The sequence below is a fragment of the Nilaparvata lugens genome, chromosome 9 (assembly GCF_014356525.2).
Source record: "Nilaparvata lugens isolate BPH chromosome 9, ASM1435652v1, whole genome shotgun sequence".
NCBI classification, from domain to species: domain Eukaryota; kingdom Metazoa; phylum Arthropoda; class Insecta; order Hemiptera; family Delphacidae; genus Nilaparvata; species Nilaparvata lugens.
This window is the reverse complement of record NC_052512.1, coordinates 21,411,260-21,434,195: the sequence shown is the minus strand read 5'-3', so window position 1 is coordinate 21,434,195 and position 22,936 is coordinate 21,411,260. Positions and strand designations below refer to the sequence as shown.

At 36.1% G+C, this 22,936-nt stretch overlaps 1 protein-coding gene across 2 annotated transcripts in view; it reads right to left on the bottom strand.

Annotated features, from left to right (window-relative positions):
• LOC111052006 overlaps window positions 1-22,936 on the bottom strand; it is a 469,556-nt gene that overhangs the window by 296,876 nt on the left and 149,744 nt on the right. For both annotated transcript variants that reach the window (XM_039435624.1, XM_039435625.1), the window contains exon 10: window positions 22,152-22,280. In XM_039435624.1, the coding sequence (XP_039291558.1) occupies window positions 22,152-22,280 (129 nt within the window). The remainder of the gene's footprint in view (window positions 1-22,151; window positions 22,281-22,936) is intronic.

The window sequence follows — 22,936 nt, the reverse complement described above, 5'->3', positions numbered from 1 at the left end:
TGAACTATCAGACCAGGGGTATCAAAGGACGAGTGAAGATAGCACGACAGGTGTTCATAAAAATGAAAAGATTCCTGTGTAGCCGAGATATTAAACTGGAACTTAGAATAAGCATGCTGCGTTGTAATGTGTTTTCTACATTGCTGTACGGCATGAAAGCATGGACTTTGAAAAATTCAAATCTCAAAAACATCGAGGCATTTGAAATGTGGTGCTATAGAAGGATGTGGAGAATACCATGGACAAGGAAAGTGACCAATAGGGATGTAATGTTAATGATGGCAAAGGAATGTGAAGTTGTTGTGACTATAAAGAGAAGAAGATTGCAATATTTCGGCCATGTAATGAGGGTGAAAAGTATGAGCTGTTGAGACTTATATTGCAAGGAAGGATCATGGGAAAGAGGAGTGTGGGGAGAAGAAGGATATCCTGGCTGCATAATTTAACAGAATGGTATGACTGCAACTCAAGGGAACTATTCAAGGCTGCAATCAGTAAAGTGAAAATTGCCGTGATGATTTCCAACCTCCGATAGGAGGAGGAACCAGATGAAGAAGAAGTGTGAAGTTTCAGCTATTTTGAATTATCTAGGATTTATCATCATTATCTTTATATATTATCTATCATTTCATCAGGTAGAAACGTTTCCAATCAGAATTATAGAGTTGAGAAAATAGAGATTATCATGAAAATCTGCCGTTATGAAAATTGATCACCTGACGCTAGTGTTCACACGCATCTCAAGGTACTACAGTACAAGGTACAAGATACTAATCAACGATCTGAGCCAGCTGGTGACGAGACAATAACGCTGGATACATACGAGATCTGCTATCTCTTCATAGTGAGGGAATACAATCAACAGTTTGCAATTGAATAATCACATTTTCTCAAATTTCAAGCTTATTTTCAATTTTGGGTGATAATGTTACTGGACTGGACATTAATTGTAGAGATTTTCATGCTCAATCTTTTCACTCAAAATTTTCAGTTCAAATTATATCTGAGACCTGATAATTGGAAATTAGTTCAACAACCTTAAGTCTCAAATATCATGTCTTTCCATCAATTGGCAGGTGAGATATCGTGCACACAGACATACATACACACATACACACACACACATTCACACACATACACATACACAAGTAGAGGGACTTTAAGATTTCAGACTGACTTTTTTGCTCCAAAACCCCCTCCCCATTCCCCCCCCCTCATCAATCCCGCCTCCCCTTCCCCCCGCCTGTAGGGTAGGGGGTGTTCTAAAAATAGATTTCCCCTTCCCCTTACCCAGTGGTGGTGAGGGGGTTGAAAAGAGATATCTCTCTCTCTCTCTCTCTCTCCCCTTCCCCTTGTCCAGTGGAGGTGAGGGGTTGAAAAGAGATATCTCTCTCTCTCTCCCCCTTCCCCTTGCCCAGGTGAGGGAAAAAAAATTTCCCTTTTAGGAGGAAAAATTCCCTCTCCATAGTGACAGATTAAAGTGAATCCATATTTCTAATGCTATACTGACAAATTGAGGTGAATGCTAGATGAGGGAAAAAAATCTCTTTGAGAGGGAAAAATTCTCTACTGTCAAATTAAAGTGAATCCATTCTCAAATTCTCTACTGTCAAATTAAAGTGAATCCATATTACTACATCTATACTGACAGATTGAAGTGAATCCATATTTCTAATGCTATACTGACAAATTGAGGTGAATGCTAGATGAGGGAAAAAAATCTCTTTGAGAGGGAAAAATTCCCTTGGTGACAGATTAAAGTGAATCCATATTACTACATCTATACTGACAGATTAAAGTGAATCCATATTTCTACTAGATGAGGGAAAAAATCTCTTTGAGAGGGAAAAATTCCCTTGGTGACAGATTAAAGTGAATCCATATTTCTAATGCTATACTGACAAATTAAAGTGAATGCTAGATGAGGGAAAAAATCTCTTTGAAAGGGAAAAATTCTCTACTGTCAAATTAAAGTGAATCCTTCACTCTATACTAGTGAATCCAGAGTGAGGTCAATGACTCTCTCTACATCTAATTGAATTGAGAAATTCTCTCTCTCTCTCACATCTAATGCTATACTAGTGAATCTCTACAATGATCTAAGTTCTTTTACATTTTTTATCTGCAATATCGTACAAGCATTTCCAAAGTTCTGTCGAAAATCTCAGATAAAATCGAAAAGTGTACATTTTCTGTTTTTGTTAACGGTAAATCAACATCTTGACATCCTGTTGAAAATTTAATATTCTTCGCAATTGAATCAAATTCGTTAAATGAAATTGACATCAAGAGACGAGTTAATTTTTTGAATTTTGAAAAACCATAACACTGCATCTCGCAGATGTTTGACATGTCTCGAATGAGGGGAATAGAGAAAGATATATCTCTCTTTCTAAATTGATGAGATGCACGTGTTATAGGGGCTCGTGTCTGTATAAAAAAGATCACCCCACACGTGTTGTCGGGTCTAGCTCTAAGCAGCAACTAAACTAAAAATCGTGAATGCGATATTGGAATGAAAAATCATTTGAAGGCAGAAAACGTTTATTTACACATTTCAGCACAACTATTCATAATTTCATCTTCAATTTTAATTAGCTTATCTATACAAAAATTATAAGGACGATAATAACATAGATAGTCTCTTATGTCATTTAAATTAACCGTGCTTAGAAAAATGTCTTTCAATTGTTTCGCCAAACTATAATTTTCAGGAGTTGATTTCCTAATTGCACTTTCACACTCATCGTACCAATCAATACAGTTTTTTAACCTCACTTCCAATTCGTTGTCAGCAGCCAACCACTTTCTCGGATCCATGTTGGTGAGCGAATGAAGAAAACTAAGTGTAGGCAGGAACTATTATAGAGTAATTAAGTGGTCTTTCTTCATTAATTGATGAGAGACAACATGTACGTGCTTTATGCAGTCTCAATGCATGCAGGCGATAAACACATTGTCAATCCTTTCTGTTGTAGAAGAATCCATAACAAGCAAAGTTTCTTTTCTGTGAATTCGTGTACATCGGAGCCATTTTCATACTTTGCATTCGATTGTTTTCGCACAAGAAATTATTTGTTTGATACATATTTTTAAACAACAAAGAATTATAATGTTGGGCAGAGAATTAAGCACAGCGAGAATGTGGTCTATTTTTATGAATGTTACACGCAGCATAACACCATGAACTAGTAAAAAAGCTGAAATCAGGTTTTGGAAAATCCTCTGGTATACATTGAACGTTGCTATGCAATCTTCTTAAAAACTTTGCTTTCTCAGTTCCTTTTGTGAAAATTTTCTCATAACCTGCAAGGTAATCACGTATTAATGAGTCACTGTATTCTAAATCTCCATCTTCCCATTTTATTTTATGATAGTGACGTTCTAACCATGTTACATCGTTATACAATTTTGCACTCAATTCTGTCTTTGCAAATGGTGATTTGAAATGTAACACAATATAATTATTAAACTGATCAATTATGGCAAGTTCTTTCACAATAATTTGATTACAATCTTGTTTAAACCAGTGAAGATCAACCGTAGCAATTTTCGTAGGCGTCTGCTTGTCCACTTCTTTATCTTCGGCGGCGGCGGGCTCCTCGAATCCTTCGTCTTTCTCCCTCTCCTCCTCCTCCACCTGCAGCGGCTTCTGGATTGGTGTACCGCAGCTTGGTTCATAATAGAAACTATCAAGATCGCACTGAATACTGGTAGTTTGTGGCTTGTCCAAAATATCAGAACACAAAGAATAGGACATGTTGTCTGTTCAAAGGTGAAACTGATAATGAACTAAATTGAGCAGAATGCACACCTTATATAGGCGGTGCACTCTATCAATAAAATTACTGAACTTCTTTCACCATGCTCGTGAGAGGTGTGTACTCCATCACACAATCGCTAATTAAAACACAATATGCGGAAGTATTTGCAGGTACTGCACTATCAAATTCCATTTCAATACGAACATCTGTCGATGATTTCAAATGACTTGGTTGGTGTGAACAATCTACAACAATCAGCGGTGTTGATTCACAAAACGTTTAAAAGTCAATTTCTGTTCCGAGTTCGCTATTGATTGAATGATTATAATACGAGGGCGCGAAATCCAGGAACATGCGGTATAATACCTCCTTCTTACCTAGCAGATTTTCATATGGATAATACTCGCTGTTCAAATATACTTTAACATTGTAAATACCACAGCTATCGAAATTAGATATTGATTTTTTAATTTTATTCTTACGATCAGTTTGAAATGCAATTATAACGTATTTTGGACTATCAAAACTCGATGTGGTATGAACTGCCCAAGAATGGTTAAGTGAATTTTGCAAATTTGGTAATTCACAAATTTCCCAATGCCGGAAACCTAATTTCAGTGGAGTGTCAGCATCGAGCAGTCTCAAAAATTTCAGTCTTACATGATCTTCTAAAGTTATGTAGGGCATTCTCCATTGTAGTTTTGTAATTTTCACACTAACGCTTGTTCCACTTGTAGACTCAACACAATTTAGATCTGTCAGTGACCTCAATAAGACGAGTTCCTGTTTCAAATTTAAAATTATTCTTTGAAAATCTTCAAAAAACGGGAGGATTAATTTCAGCGGTACACAGAAAGTGATTTTATTATCCGTTAGCTCATATCCTGCTCTGTCAAAACCAGCCAAGTGATATGTGTTTTTATCGAGAGTATTCTTCACTAGAATAGCTTTAATTGTGGATGTTAATCCAATCAATCTTGATTTAGAAATTTGCTGACCTGCTAATTCATATCGTATTTCGTCAAAAAGGTTGCCAATTACGTTACTGCTTAATTTATAGTCTGCTGCAACTGGTGCATCGCTCGGCTCTGTTCCCGGTTTTGTACAGTTAACTGTTCCCTCAATCAATATGAATGATTTACAAGGTAAAGAATAGACATCTAAAGAATTTATGCCAATACGTGCCTCGTCAGAGTTTTTTATTTCCTGTCCCGAATAAACTGTATGAGTGTGAAATTGGAATTTAGTAATATCATTATAAAACTGAAGGTCTGTCTCCACATCCAGAATTTCACTAATTGCTGCGGGACCTCCTGACATTTCGCCAATCAACTATAAAACCCAACTTTTCTAATATTCTCGCGCTTTTAGCCGACAAAGCACGTTTGTTTTTAGGTGTTGACACTATCGCGTTCCTTTCTCTTATGACTTGATTGTGCATGCACGTATTCGAACGTGGGTTGAAAATAAGATGACCCATTACTTTTCATGTATGTGCAACCTAATTGTAATTGTATCTCCACGGAAATCAATAAAAGATCCGTTCTGGTCCATTACCTTTACATTAATAGTTTGAATCCGATGCGTATTCAAAGGTACATAAATAATCAGAGATGGTACTTTGTTTATTAAATAACCGCTAGGAACCTTTGGTAAAAATTTGTAGATTATATGTTTTTGTTTTCCCTCAGAGTAACTGCCGCAAGCTAAATTACACTCAACTACAATACTGTCAACGCTTGTTATGTTAACCAAATGTTTGGAATAATGCCATTTATTTGCCTGCAAAAAAACATTATCAAAACCAAGTATCTTAGCAATCGAATCAGAACGTGTTAAATCAATGGGTTTATCAGAATGAATTTCAATCTTCATAGTATTTGCGTTTGCACGTATAATAAGTTTATTCTTCTTCCCATCAATATTCAATTTATTCTTTAAAGATTTTATAATATCCTCAACTTCATATGCACCAGTATCCAACTCGATTAATCTATCACCATATTTGAAGCTGGAATTTGTTCCTTTGTTAATGTTTGCAATACTATTGTAACTAGAAAAATTAATCAATCCAATTTCCCATTCACGATTTTTATCCAATTCTATAATTTCTTGTAAATGTTCATAGAGGTTACTAGTGTTAGATCGTAATGTAATAACTACCATCTTGTGTGTTCACCACAAACACTCAATTACAACTGATTTGCAAGTAACAATAATGTAAGATGACCACAAAAATTGCTATTTAATGGTTGCATATGCTCCACATTATAAAATATATTTACTCCATTTTCTTTTTTCCAATATTTGTCCAATTCGTATGGAGGTTGTAAATTTCCAATTGGATCAAAATACCAAACATTAGAGCCAACTTTCTTATATGCTACCCAATGTGTCCCATCCTTGCTTTCCCTTGCTAAATTCACAATGGCATTCTCGTTTTTTAGAATTTTTTTGGGTAATGCATCTAGCATATATATGCCTCTTAGCTGAATCTGTAATAATTTTGACCAATCAATCAAATCATAATTACTCAATTCTCCTTCAATATTCATACCTTCTTCTTATTTGTCTTCTTCCTACTCTTCTTTGTTGTTCTACGTTTCTTAACTTGAGGGAATAAACTCACTCCATATGATGATGGTGGTAGGGGTGGAACTCTCCCTCCACTAATACTAGGAAAAGGCTTCAAAAAATATCCTTTTCCTGCAATATGCTTTTTCAACTGAGCTATAGCTTTGCGTCTAATATTGTTACTATAACTTCTCCTCTCATTCTTCTTCTTCTTCTTCTTTCTCAAAGACCCACCAAACGCCGCTTTAGCTTTCATGACGTTTGTAACAAGATAGCTAAGTGCTTTCTCAGCAAGGGGTGTTTGAGGATTTTTGAAAATGTCCCATGCAGCGTTTGCTAGAGCTCTGTCAGCTACCGCTCGAGTTTTATTATCGCTATTTTGAGTATAGGCTATATCATGTATCTTGCAAGCTCTATCTAATGAATTTATACCTTGATCACCCCTCTTTAACCTTTCATTAACCTTTGTGCCCGGGCCACAATACTTGTATCCCGGAATATTATATTCTTCTCCCAGGTTATCAATTACCTTATTTAAAATAGTTGATGTCACATTACCTGCCAAACCTGACACACATTTAAAAACTCTTGCTGCTGAACTCAAGATTCCTTTACCTTGTTTCCTCGAACTCTGCTTTTTTCTCCTACATACCATTTTTCATTACCTTTCAACTCAATGGTTGAACATTAACTGAGGTTAATTAATCAATGCATCAACTTGAATTGGTTTAATTTTCAATCGAGTTGGAAATGAATTTATGTGCTATGATACATTGCTTGAATGATAAGAATATTATTTCAAATAGCAAATAATCTGAAAGGTGAATGCTATTTGAAAAGGGGGGAAATGATGCTGGCATTGTGCGCCCACCCACATCTGCAGGAACACGTGCCAAAACAAATGTAGGAGGGAGCGAGCGAGAAGCCGCTGCCTCTTGGCTGTATGGCTGTGTGTGTGTGTGTGTGTGTGTGTGTGTGTGTGTGTGTGTGTGTGTGTGTTTGTGTGTGTGTGTGTGTGTGTGTGTGTAGCGGTAAAGACTACTGAGCATGCTCACAACAAACTATAAAAGACTCAGTCACCTTATTTAAATATCATTCACAACAGAGCAGGTGAAGCAGCATTTCTTCTTCTGCATGTTTCTACTATTCATTACGAACTTATCAACAACAACAACAACAGGTAAGAATTGAAAACAATTTTTATAGAAACAATATTATATTTTATTTTATCTATTCACACATATATCTATACAATTCGTAACACATAGGTCGACGAATTGTATACAGATATAAAAATTGTTATTGCTTAACAATTTTTATATCGGACCAATTTGGCGACCTATGTGTTACCAGCATCAAAAAATTTTTACACTTGAGATTAAATTGGTGTATTTTCTCTGAGCTAATGCAGGAAGCAAATCTTTGCGGTAAATACACCTCACTCGTAGATTTGCTTCCTACATTGGTAATTTTTAAAATTACTCATCGTCCGTGAATATTTGTCTGTTCCCTTGCACCAACTATGGGGTAGGGAGTGCGCTCCTTCAACTCCCTCAGCGGGATCCATGGTTTGGGCGTTGGTGCATTTACAATTGATACGAACTCCATCTCGTCCTCCTCCTCCTCCTCCTCCTCCTCCTCCTCCCTTCGTCGCACCTCCTTCATCAGCGGCACGAGTGAGGAGTGCTCGTCCATTACAGCTCGTTTCTGTTGAAAAATATTTGATTAGTGTCTTATTTGTTTCAGATCATACTACAGATCAAGATCTCTACATCAGATTATCATCGAATTGTCATCATCGAATTCTCTGCATAAAGTGAGTAATATCAGTTATTGAAATAACATTGTTGCATGATCGAGTACTTTAAACAATAATTTCTAATCAGTTCAAATAATATTCCCTTAGCATTCTAATCAGTTCAAGGAAATATTGCTAACATTGTTGCATAATCAATTACTTTAAACAATAATTTCTAAGCAGTTCAAATAATATTCCCTTTACATTCTAATCACTTCAAGGAAATATTGCTAACATTGTTGCATAATCGATTACTTTAAACAATGTTCATAATACCATTTCTAATCACTTCAAATAATATTGGTAACATTTATGCATGATCGATTACTTTAAACAATAATATCTCATAATACCATTTCTAATCAGTTCAAGGAAATATTGCTAACATTGTTACATGATCGATTAGTTTAAACAATAATTTCTAAGCAGTTCAAATAATATTTCCTTTGCATTCTAATCATTTCAAATAATATTTCCTTAGCATCAATTTCTATTCGGTTCAAATAATATTTTCTTTGCATTCCAAGCAGTTCAAATAATATTCATATCAAATAATATTTCCTTTGCATTCCAAGCAGTTCAAATAATATTGGTAACATTTATGCATGATTGATTACTTTAAACAATAATTTCTAATCAGTTCAAATAATATTTCCTTTACATTCTAATCACTTCAAATAATATTGGTAACATTTATGCATGATCGATTACTTTAAACAATAATATCTCATAATACCATTTCTAAGCAGTTCAAATAATATTTGCTTGCATTCTAATCAGTTCAAATAATATTCATATCAAATAATATTCATATCAAATAATCAAAGACTCGTATGTGCACAGATTTTTTTAACAATCAATCACAGAAAAAATCTGTGCATACACAAGTTAATAATATTTGTTGAAACTAACCTTTGTTTGTGAGCAGATTGACTGCTCCTCCTCATCCCCGCTAACCTCAGGCTCGTCAAACACCAACCTCCTCTTCCCCTGCTTCTGCTTGATGTTGTTGCTCAGCGTTGTCAGCACCGCACGCCGCGGCGCCCAGGTAGTCGGTGTAGATTGTGGCAGAGGACTGTCCGGAATCACGATCTCCTCACCCCTCTCTCGTTGAACGTAGATTCCCTGTCTCTTCAGGGGTGAGGCGGAGGAGGAGGCTGGGGAGACAGCGGTGGCGGCAGCCGTGGCAGCGGAGGTGGCAGCCGAGCTGCGAGCTTTCTGCTGCTGCCAATAGTTGAGCACGCGCTGCGGCGGGCTATCCGGCAGGATGTATGATGGAGAAGATGTTGATTGTGAAGTCATCGTGAAGGTGGCTCAGATGTAAATGATAATTTTCCTCTCATCGCTTCTGTTTATATAGCATACGTTTCTCTCTCTGTTCCAGGCTCGTGCGAGCGAGAGCGAAGTGTGCTACAAGGCGAAAAAAATTCAAATTTCTCTCCAACAACACGTGCTCCCACATCATTATCGGTTTGTAAGTATTCTCTCTCCTATTACAAAAACTGACACTCGATCATTTTTCAAATAGCATCCATGTGTTAGAAGACGAAAAAAAAAATCTCGTCTAGAACTCAGCATGAGAGGGTGAAAACACCTGCTAGAAGCTGAAATCCCCCATGCCAACTCACTTAAACATTCTCGAATGATTTCTAATATTATTAAATATTTCACGGGATTTCAACATAGAGGAATAGCATTCTCGATTGATTTCAGTTCAGTCATTAAATATTTCACACCATTTCAACATAGAGGAATAGCATTCTCGAATGATTTCAGTTCAGTTATTAAATATTTCATTGGTTTCACAGCATTTTCTCACCTCTCAACTCGAGTTCCGAACCTCATAACCAGTTGAGCTCTCGTCAAGACAAGACAGCTGAGAGGAATCAATCTGAAAGGAGTCAAAGGTGCTATCTACACCTGAGGGGGATCAATCATAGCATAGACCGCTATCTACACCTGTACCATAGGCTCGCTATCTACACCTGTACACTCGAGGAGATTCACGCAGCATCAACCACTACATGTAAGTACATTTTTACTTTGATTTTATCCTCTGAGGAGGAGAGGAAAATTCTCCTCCGAGCACAATTTTTGTCCTCCGAGGACAGTTTTTCTCCTCGGAGGATAAAAAACCTTCTACAATATACTGCATGCATGCGATTTTACTTCATCTTTACGATACGGTATATCCGGAACATCCAACCCCCGCTCTTCTTTCTCACACTCTTCATATAAACAAAACGGTAAATGTATTACTTTTTCAAATGGATTTTCGATAATATATTTGCAATAGACACATTGCAGATAGAATGGATTTTTATGTAAGAAATAACCATTTCTCGTAAAATACTCTGCTTTATTGGATAATGATTTACAAAAGTCACAATGTAGATGATGATGCTTTTCAAAATACTCTCCTTGAACGGATGAATCTTCTACACAATTAAAAGTTGAATATCTTTCTTCATATTCTCGTAGAATATTATTATCGAAATTCTCCTCTTCAATTGTTATATTATCTTTCCTTCTACAGTTTGGGCTGTACCTTGCATGTTCTATTGCTGGTATGTCACTTTCTTCCCATTTTCCCAAACAAATTGAACAAAATACACATCGCACAATGTCTGGTGCAGATGAGAATATAAATCCCTCTTTCGCCATGTTTTCCGCGGACAAATGCGGAGAAGATTTCAACCATCTTTTATCAAAAGATAATAATCTTAATCTTTCATACAACATTATGTGATGTTGAGATATCATTTTCACACACCCTTCTTCTACCAATGTCAATTCACAACTAAACATGCTGTTGTACTCTATCTCATCCTGATCGTTATTCTTTTGTTTTTCAGAATCATGCCGAGGGAACGCAGACTACGTGGCGTGAATTCCGCAGCAGTCCGCCATCGCATCACCCTCGATGACGAGGCTGAGGATATCGACATCACCAACGTGCTTGAGATGTCGAAACGTCGAGTTTTCGATATAATTAGGGAACATGCGGCACACCATGATGGGAATGTTAAGTGGTTTATAGTATTAAATGTTTTGCTGTATAAATTAGTGGTGATGGATGACAAGCAGGTTGGTGAGACTGTCTCATCTCTAATAAATCTACATAGTTACTCCAACATAGCGCTAAACGTGCTTGAGAACTATGAAGATTTTAATGAGCATTTTTTCTTGGCTGTGAAAAAAATCCTCTCATCTTTCGAAAATTTCGTAAGACATGGGAGTGGATGGGTGCTAAAGAAAATTGAATCACTGGATGTGAACGTGATTAAATTTAATCCTATATACACATCCAGTTTCATTCAAACACCCCAGTTTTTGAAAAACAAAAAATGTATTATAAATGTCAAAAATCTCTCTGACGAAAAATGCTTTTTATGGTCAGTGCTCGCGTATTTCCATCAGAAGCCAAGGAACTCCAACTTGAGTGTAAAGTATTTGAGCAAGTTTGCTCACACACTTAATACGCGAGGTGTAAATTTCCCGGTGACGACACGCAATATTAAGAAATTTGAAATACTCAATCTGGACATTGCAATTCACGTCATCGCGTACGAGAACAAAAAGTTTTTCCCCTTCCGTACAAGCATTTTCCGCACTCGTAAACACCAAATTAATCTTTTAATGCTAAAAGGCGATGCAGGAAAAACTCATTTCTGTTTAGTAAATACCGCGAACGCGAAAAACGGGCTATCGCGTCTTCTCTCCCACCTTTCAAAATGCCACAGTCAAGTACACATTTGCATTTTTTGTTTTCACCGGTTCACATCGAACAAAACTGAGAATTGTGATGGTAATGCAAATTTGTTGAAACATGTGGAACTTTGTTCCAAGTTTGAATCTCAGCGCGTTTCATATCCTAAACGCGGAGAGACAATTAAATTCAAGAAACTAGGCGCGACGTTGAAGAAAAAGTACACCATTTACGCGGATTTAGAAACTTATGTTGTTAATATCACAGATGATGATGATTCCGATTCTGATGAAGTTACTCGTAGTTACACAAAGAAAACGGCGCGTCATATTCCCTGCGGCTATTGTTTCGTTGTTATAGATGTTAACGGGGAAATTGCCTACGGACCTGTACTCCATGGATCGAGTAGTTTACACGAAGAAATCATGGAGAAATTTCTTCAGGAAATTACAGATCTCGGCGACATTTTGTATGAGGATATGAAATGAGAAATTCCGATGCAAGCTTTATCCGAAAGTCAAGAGCGTGAATTTCAAGATTCAGTAAACTGCGGGCTTTGTGCTGAACCGTTTTTAGACAGCGATATTAAATGTCGTCACCACTCGCATGAAACCGGTAATTACTTGTGTGCGGCACATGTTTCTTGTAATTTAACAGCTCGTACTCCGGAGTACATATAGTGTTATTTTCATAATTTCTCTGGTTTTGATTCGCATTTTATTCTGAAATCACTCGGTAAATGTAAAAAAGAAATTTCCTGCATCGCAAATACGTCAGAGAGATTTTTGACACTTTCAGTAGGCAAAATTAAATTTTTAGATTCCTACAAGTTTATGTCTGAATCCTTGGAAGTATTGGTGCGTAATTTGGTAGAAAGTACAGACATGGAAAAGAAGTTCGAACGATTATTTTCTGTGTTTCATGATCCACCTCGCGAACACAGAAAGCTCTTGTTGAAAAAAGGAGTATATCCTTACTCGTACATGAGCTGTCCCGAAAAATTCGCGGAAACATCGCTTCCTCCCATCGAATGTTTTCATAATGATTTAACTGATACACCTCTGTCTCACAAAGAATATGAGCATGCGCAAAGAGTATTCTCAACATTCAAGCTGAAAAATCTGGGTGAATATCACGATTTTTATTTATGTTTGGACGTAATGCTATTAGCGGTAGTTTTTGAATCCATGAGGTCTACGCTTTTTAGCTCATACGGCCTTGATGTGACCCATTTTCTTTCTCTTGCGCACTACACCTGGAATTGCATGCTGAAACACACTAAAGTCGAACTAGAATTGATTACTCATCCTGACATGCATCTTATGTTTGAGGGAGGGATGAGGGGTGGGGTGTCATTTATCGGTAAACGTTATTGTGAAGCAAATAACAAACATCTACCCGAAACATATGATCCTTCAAAACCGTCTAATTATCTGCTTTATATCGATGCAAACAGTTTATACTCGGAAGCTATGAGCCGAAGCTTACCTGTTGGAAATTTCAAATTCCTCTCAGAGGAAGAAATTTCCAGCCTTGATTTCGCGAATTTGGACAGCAATTCAGAAACCGGATATATAATAGAATGTGATCTCAAGTACCCTCAAGAGTTACATGATAAGCACGCCAGCTTCCCACTCGCACCTCTCCACCAAACCAAACATTCGCCGCCGCGCGAATTGCTGTCGAACTACCAAACAAATGAGAACGGTCAAACTGGAACAAAAAAGCTCATGAACACACTTTTTGACCGTGAAAAGTACATTGTTCACTATGTCAATTTAAAGCTCTACCTTCAGCTTGGCTTGCAATTATTGAAAGTGCATCGCGTCATTAGCTTTTCCCAATCTCCCTGGCTGAAAAGCTACATCGACTTCAATATCCGGAATAGACAGAACGCGAAAAATAAATTTGAAATATCCTTCTTTAAGGCCTGTTGCAATCTTATCTTTGGCAAGACGATTCAATCTACTCGTAAGCTAATCAATGTTTAAATTATCACGGATGAAAAACGGTTAGATAAGTACATTTCAAATCTACTATGTAAACGCTGGCAAATAATTAGTCCAAACGTGATCGCGGTTTTCTCTCGCAAGTTGGAACTTAAAATGAACAAGCCTGTCTATTCCGTCTTTTCCGTACTGGAGTTGAGTAAATTCCATATGTACGATTTTTTCTATTGCAAATTACAAAAAATTATACCGTGGGATTGTATAGAACTCTGTATGACTGATACCGACAGTTTTCTTCTAAACCTAAAAGTCGAAGATGTGTATCAGTTGATTAGAGAAAATTTGAGCCTTTTTGATACTTCTAACTATCCACCTTCCCACCCTTGCTTTTCCATGGAGAGAAATAAAGTTGTAGGAAAGTTCAAGGATGAGACTGCCTCAAAACCTGTCCATAAATTTCTTGGACTTCAATCCAAACTTTACTCATTTTTAGTATGTAATGAGAATGAAGAACCTGTAAATAAATGTATAGCAAAGGGTGTACAGAGCGGTGTGAAATGTAGAAAACCTTATTTTTATTTATATAAGAAATCATTGTTTGAACGTAGTGAACACATTGAAAAATTTAATATGTTGAGATCCTATAATCACAACATGTATCAGGTTGAATGTGCAAAAATCTGTTTGAGCCCTTATGATGATAAGAGGTACATTGCTGAGAATGGTGTTGATACTCTCCCTTTTGGACATTATAGAGTGCCCACAACACTCTAACTGATTGCTCAGTATGTTCCGTGACAATCATCCAACACCACTGATTTGACTGTTGTAAATATCATGAATATTATTAGATCTAAGCTAGCTGTAGAGCTTCATAGCGTGCCGCGTGTGAACTATCCCACTCGCAAATATGAGTTGAAAAGTGAAAAAGACTTGCTTCAAGCAGATCTCATTGAGATGACGAGTTTATCGCGTTTTAATAAGGGTTATAAATATATCTTAGCTGTTATTAATTGTTTTCCAAAATTTGCATATTGTGTACCATTAAAAGACAAGGCAAGCCAATCTGTATTTAACGCTCTCGAGTCAATTATTTCTAAAAATAAGGGAGTTAAGCTGTTCCAAACAGATAAGGGAACAGAATTCTTTAATTCAAAAGTTAAAGCGTTATTAGATAGATATAGTATTAAACATTACCATGTTTTTACCGATAAGAAAGCCTCCATAGTTGAAAGGTTTAATAGAACACTTAAAGCAAAAATTTATAGATATTTAACTGAACATGGAACCAAAAACTGGAAATCACAACTAGACAGTTTAGTTGTGATTATAATGCAACAATGCATTCATCCATTAGAATGAAACCTAAAGATGTGGGGAAAAAAGATCGTAATCATGTTTTAATGTCTTTGAATTCTGCATTCAATGGATGATATAAATTGAAAAATTCAAAACCGAAATTTAAGCTAGGAGATGTTGTACGAATCTCAAAGAAAAGGGTTTTTTTCGATAAATCTTATAACATAAACTGGAGCGCAGAGTATTTTGTAATTCATTCTATATTTCCTTCTAAACCTATAACCTACTCACTGAGAGATCTAAACGGAGAAGTAATTAGTGGTAGGTTTTATGCAGAAGAAATTAAAAAAACACAATTAAACGAATCGGAGAGACAAGTGTATTTGATTGAAAAAATATTAAAACGTGATAAAAAAGGATTGCTAGTGAAATGGATTGGGTTTTCAACGCCTAGTTATATTAGTAAAGATCAACTATTAGATGAAAAATAATCTTTTGTAATCTATTGTAAATATCATGTACATTTATTGTAAATAATCTATTGTAAATACATTCCATTCAGTGTAAATATCATGATGTACATTCGTTGAAAATATAATAGAAGTATTATTATCAAACATTGCTTTTCATTTCAATCTGAAGTTTCGTAATTTGCTAAGGCTCAAGCAACAGATGCATTCTTGTGAAGAGGGTGCGGGAAAGAAAGGGTCAGTTGAAGTGAGAAACTTCTATCAGTGGGAGGGAGCGAGCGAGCGTCTAGCCATGTGCTGGCTCACCCTCCTCCCTGATAACTTATCAGTTCCTTATCAGATTACGTTCTGTACGTTTGTAATCATGAGTCAAATACCAATTGTTAACTTTGATAAATTAATTACAGATAAAGAAAAGCCTGCATTTTGTAAAAATGGAGACTTACTTCCTCATAATGCAAGAATGTTAACTATTTCTCCCAGTGCTGGAGGAAAAATAAATCTCTTATTTAATTTAGTATTTGCTGAAAATGGATTAAGATTTAAGCACATTTACTTATTTAGCAAGAGCTTATATCAACCAAAATATGTTTTTCTCAGGAAGGTATTTGGAGGTTTGAAAAATATCGGATTTCACATGAAAGAGGATGTGAGCCAAATTCACCATCCAAACCGTATCCCTGAATATAGCTTGGTAATTTTTGATGACTTGCAACTGAGTAATGTCCCACAGATAAGAGAATATTTTACTATGGGACGACATCGAAATATTGACACTGCATATTTAATTCAGAGTTATGGAGCTACACAGAAACATTTCACTAGGGACAATGCAAATATGATTATAATCTTCAAGATAGATTTATTGAGTCTGAAATTAATTCACAGAGATCATGTTGGAGCAGATATTTCTTATAAAGATTTCGTTAAACTTTGTCATACAGTTTGGAATCGTAAACCTCATAATTTTGTAACTATTATGAGCGAGTGCGGAATTAATAGCGGTAAGTACCGAGATTCGCTCGATACGTTTCTTACCGTTCAGTAGAGATTAATTCTTTGTGCAGTCATGTTGACATACAGCAGCAGAAAACTGAATAGAAAGAACGTTGGTTTAATCGAAAAGATTAAGAAATTGAGAAAAGTAATTAGAGACAAGCATAAAAGCTTAGTCAATTTTGAAAGGCGATCGGAGGAATACAATAGGAAAACTCTATCTCCATTGATAGAACCTATAATTGCAAAAACTTGCATAAAACTACATGATATCTGCACTACAAATAAAATTATTCGATCAATTGAACCAACAATAACTAACGGAGAACCTCACAACCTACAACCAATTTTAGTCAATTTTGAAAGGCGATCGGAGGAATACAATAGGAAAACTCTATCTCCATTGATAGAACCTATAATTGCAAAAACTTGCATAAAACTACAATGATATCTGCACTACAAATAAAATTATTCGATCAATTGAACCAACAATAACTAACGGAGAACCTCACAACCTACAACCACAAACTTTAATCCTCACATTCACGCAATCAGAAAAACAAATGGTACTGGAAGCTGTTAAAAACAAGGCTCCCGCTGGCTCATTAACAATACTAACTATACATGAAGCTCAGGGTTTAACGTTTAGAGATGGTATCCTAGTGAGGAAGAATACTAAACCACTCAAGATTTACAATAGCATTCAGCACATAATAGTAGCACTTAGTAGGCATACCAACTCATTCAGATATTTAACAGTTGGAGAGCAAGATCTCATGCTGTCATTAACTCAAAAAATACAATCAGTTGAGGACAAGGATATCTACAATTGGCACACAAATAATTATAAACACAAAAACAAAAATGGCTGATTTGATGGAGGATTTGGATTTATTAGACATTGAAGACTTTTCGATTCCAAATTCACAAGATGTCAACAATAATATCCAACCTTTCAACTTGAAAATCATCAATTTCAACATCAGAAGCTACAATAAAAATTTTGAAGAATTTCTTATTCAACTGGAAGACCTGAACGTGGATTTCGACGTGATAGTCTTAACGGAATGCTGGATTGCTGGAGGTGTTTCCTTGAAATCAATTAATAATTATACCTGCCACAAAACAGAAAACAATATTCTACAGAATGATGGAGTAATAATTTATGTCAAATCCGACTATTTTGTCGAAATAAAAGAAATTGCAGTTAGGCAAGCCAACTGTTTAAATATGCATTTAAAAATTGGGAAAGATACTTTTGTTATAACAGCGTTATATAGATCTCCATCACACTTGGACTTAACAGAATTTCTCATTGATCTGAGGCAGATTTTGAATGATAATGGAAAGTATTTTCACATCGTTCTAGGAGATTTGAACATCAACACAAAAGAACCAAATCAGCACAGGCAACTGGAAGACTATGATAATCTACTCAGTGAATATGGATTCCTACATTGTATAAAGCAGGCAACTCGTATTGGAAATAATAGCTCTTCATGTATAGATCATATTCCGATAAACTTTAAAAAAGATATAATACCAATAGTTTTCCCAAATTCTATTACAGATCATTTTATAACTATTCTGGGAATTAAATATGATGCGGTGGAACACAATCACAACAGAAGAAAACCCTACTATGAAAGTATTGATTATAATAAACTTTCATTAGCACTAACAAATGAGACCTGGAATTCCGTGTACCTGCAGGAATGCGCTGATAGTGCTTTGAATAAAATGATAGAAATACTGAAGAAATACACAGAAGAATGTAAAGTTATTAATAGAGTATCGCACACAAAAAGAAAAATTAAGCCTTGGATTACAAATGGATTAATTACATCAATAAGGAAGAGAGATAAATTACACAGACAAAGCAAGAATAATACAGCGAATCTACAACTTAGAGAGTATTATAGAAGGTATAGAAATCTACTAACAACTGTAATAGAAAATGCTAAGAAACAATACTTTTCAAGGCGATTTGAAACTTCCAGCAACTCTAAGCAAACATGGGAAGTAATGGATCAATCACCACCTTTGCAGATGATACTGTTCTACTGTTCTCTGAACCGACCTGGGAGATGACCTGGAGAGAAGCCGAGACTGGACTTCAGAGGGTGTCTCGCTGGTTGAGTGAAAATCTGCTAACATTGAACCACGAGAAAACCTTCTTTCTGACCTTTTCGGCGACTCAACATGGACAGCCAACAGGAGATGAGATAGTAATCAAGAATCAACGGAATAACACTTCATATACAGTTCGCAGGAAACAGTCACAGAAATACCTGGGAGTTACAATGGACTCTTTTCTGCGCTGGGATCATCATCTCAATGAATTATGCGGGAGACTGAGGAAGACTATCTGCAGATTCAGGATTCTGAGGACACTGGTCGACAAGGGATGTCTAAGAGTTATCTACTTCTCTCTAGCTCAGTCCCTCATGCTGTATGGGATTGTGGGATGGGGAGGTGCAAGCTTCTTGCACATCGAACCGCTCCTCAGGGTACAGAAGCTGATCATGAGGGTCATCAACCAGAAGCCTCCACGCTATTCATCAGACCAGCTATTCAATGAGTTTGATGTGATGGATCCAAGACAGCTTTACTCCAAGGAGATACTATGCAGATTACACAAGAACCCAACAACATTTCAAACCAGGAACCACAACCACAACACCAGATACAGGAATCTTCTCATCACTAGTGTTGCAAGGAAGGCACTATACCAGAGACATTTCAATCATTTAGCACCAAAATTATATAATCTACTTCCTGCAAACTTTAAGCAGATTAATCATCCTAGAAAGTTCAAAACAATAGTACACAATTGGTTGATGAGCAAAGGAAGACAGAACATAGAAAACATTATTTCAAATAACAACTAACCACCTAATGACTTACTAAACACTAACTAATTAATAATACGCACAAAAAAACAACAAAACCTACTCTAGAACATGGTACGCCATAGTGGAGTAGGTCAATTTCCACACACAAAAAACTAAACAAGTAGAGGACACATTATAAGAATTTTTTTGTAACTAACTATTGTATGTAATATTGTAATTTATCTAATATTTTGTGTAATTGATGTTGTAGTTTTAGTTTTTTTGGGAAATAAACATTTATTTATTTATTTATTTATTTATTATTTATTTATTATTAATTGAATTGGGAAAAAACAAATTCTCACACTCTAGTGTGAAACCAAAAAAGGAAGAAGTGAAAGAGGAACAGAGTATGGAAATTGATGATAATGAGGAGGGGGATGAACAGAGTTATGAGAGTTCAACAGACAATTTTTCAAGCTCGACTAAATTTGAAAACAGTTTACTTGGTTCTAGCAGAAACGATGATGTGATGTCACAATATCTAAAAACGTTTCATGCGGAAAAATTGAATAATTCAATCAGTTATGGAATTTCATATAATTCTAAAGATGACGTGTATTATATTGGAAATCAGCAAGTAATATTCAATAACGGTTATATAGATATTAATAATGAAAGATTTCGTTTAACACATGGCCTACTTTAGTTATTATTTAGTGCGAGACCAAACTCGAATCTTTATAATCAGAGAGATCTGGATAAGTATAAAAAAAAGTATAAAAAGATTGATTGCATAAACACTTGCGTGAGAGAGAGAGAGAGAAGTATTTAAACACCTCCTGCTTCAAATTTCAGCCTAGACATTTTTTGACTATGATTGATTGCATAAAATCTTGCGTGAGAGAGAGTGAACTTTAACACATGTTGTTTCAAATTTCAGTCTAGACATTTTTGACCATGATTGATTGCATAAACACTTGCGTGAGAGAGAGTGAAGTATTTAAACACCTCCAGCTTCAAATTTCAGTCTAGACATTTTTGACTATATCGGTTTTCTACATAAATCTTGTAAAAGGATTGATTGATTGATTGATTGAGTACTTTATTTATGTAGATTACAATATATACTGTCTTATACACTTATATACAATAGCTTACAATACAGCAAAATTATAGATGAATTTAAATGATATAGACTAAGAAAATAATTATTGAACTGTATATGATATGAAAATGCAATTTGTAATATAATAACTATAGATAATAATTATATTGTTATGCATCTACATAAATTGGTGGAGCTTTGGACATATCAATGTCCATTCTTCGGAAAGAATATTAAAAATATCCTCCCCACTAACTCTCTACCAGATGAGATAGGATGAGATATTATGAGAGAGAGTGAAGTAACTTTAACGGCTAAACACATGTCACAGATGATAAATCGATTTAGACATTTCTCATGTAATGGAATGTAACGGTTTTCGATGCAGGAGAGGGGAACCTTGCAGAGCGCTCGTGTCTAGAAGAGGGAGAGGGTGACGAGCGAGCGCACGTGCCTACGGTTTGAAATCTCTAGCCTTTCCTAACTCTTGATAGAGAGAAGCGTTTCACTAGTATAGGAGCGCTAAATGGAAGTTAGTTAACGCCTGTCTCCTTCACTCGCCTTTCGTAATAGAGAAGGAATTTAGAAGGGTGAGGGTAAGAGATGGACTGAGTAAAAGAAGGAGGAGAAAGCAGATGCTACATCTGACTAGACCCGTCTGCTGCTTGTGAGAAGCGACTTTAATCGGTCAGTATAGATGTAGTAATATGGATTCACTTCAATTTGTCAGTATAGCATTAGAAATATGGATTCACTTTAATTTGACAGTAGAGAATTTTTCCCTCTCAAAGAGATTTTTTCCCTCATCTAGCATTCACTTTAATTTGTCAGTATAGATGTAGTAATATGGATTCACTTTAATTTGACAGTAGAGAATTTGAGAATGGATTCACTTTAATTTGACAGTAGAGAATTTTTCCCTCTCAAAGAGATTTTTTCCCCTCATCTAGCATTCACCTCAATTTGTCATTATAGCATTAGATGTAGAAATATGGATTCACTTTAATCTGACAGTATAGAGAGGGAATTTTTCCTCCTAAAAGGGAAATTCTTTTTTTCCCTCACCTGGGCAAGGGGAAGGGGAGAGAGAGAGAGATATCTCTTTTCAACCCCCTCACCTCCACTGGACAAGGGGAAGGGGAAATCTATTTTTAGAAAGAGAGAGAGAGAGAGAAAGATATATCTCTCTCTTTTCATCCCCCTCACCTCCACTGGACAAGGGGAAGGGGAAATCTATTTTTAGAACACCCCCCACCCTACAGGCGGGGGGAAGGGGAGGCGGGATGGACGACGGTGAGAGGGGGGAGGGGGTTTTGGAGCAAAAGAGTCAGTCTGAAATCTTAAAGTCCCAAAAACCAATTTTTGGACTCAGGAGACCTTGAAACAAATAGAAATTCAGAAATTGGGGTACCCAAATTTCCTTGGAGAGCAATATTTTCCTTACCTATGGTAATAAGTCAAGGAAAGTAAAAACCACGACTGCGCCGCGTTTTGGAAAGCCAATTTTCTGACTCCAGCTGTTCAAAGTCCAGAACTTAGCTAAATCCCGAGCTTGGAAACCGGCCCTTATTGGTTTTGACAATATGGAGTCGTTTCCTTTCAATAACTTTCCCACATTTTTCTCATTCACATGACTTATTCAGAACTTACGTGACAGTTTGGGATTGTGAGTCTCCAAGCGCAGGTTCTGATACAAATTGACCCACTCGCAAGTCGATTCCTTGTGAGCCAATCAGAGAGCGGTAGTATGTTGTGGGGGTCAACGAGTATGCAATATCTCTGCAAGCAATAATGTATACTCTCAATTTCGTGTCAACTATTATACACCGACATTATATAATATACAAACTACTCATTGAAAGTAGAGCATGTCTTACTACCCTCGAGTGTGACAAGTGAATTTTCAGGTATGATGAAAAAGGGCTACTTATAAAAATATAAATCTCAGTACCATTTTTGAATGAAAATCGCATTAGTAGCCGAAACATGTTGTGACGAGATAATTTCAAAAGGGTACTCTGTTTTATATTTTTATTCATATGATGAACAAGATATTGCATTCATTCAAAATCAAATAATTATTAATAATGTTCGGCTGTTTGTCTGCACCTGTTCATAATTTGTCTTTCTCTGAATAATTTATTATATAGTGAGGTCTACGTCATGCGTAGACTGCAATGTTACAACATTTGTAAGAGAGAATAATATTATCCATTGGACAACGCTGTCCTCCTATCTCCACTGTCGTTATAAGGTAGACCTCACATTGGTTCAATTGTATGGAAATAGTTATTTGTGCAACTAGTGCGCAAAGTGACAGTTTGCTGCACCAAAAGAAACTTTTACGCACGAGCCGTAGGTGAGGGCGGAATGGTTTCTTGAGTGCAGAAGAGGAACTTTGCGCACATATTTCACATTAAATTTTTCCCACAGTT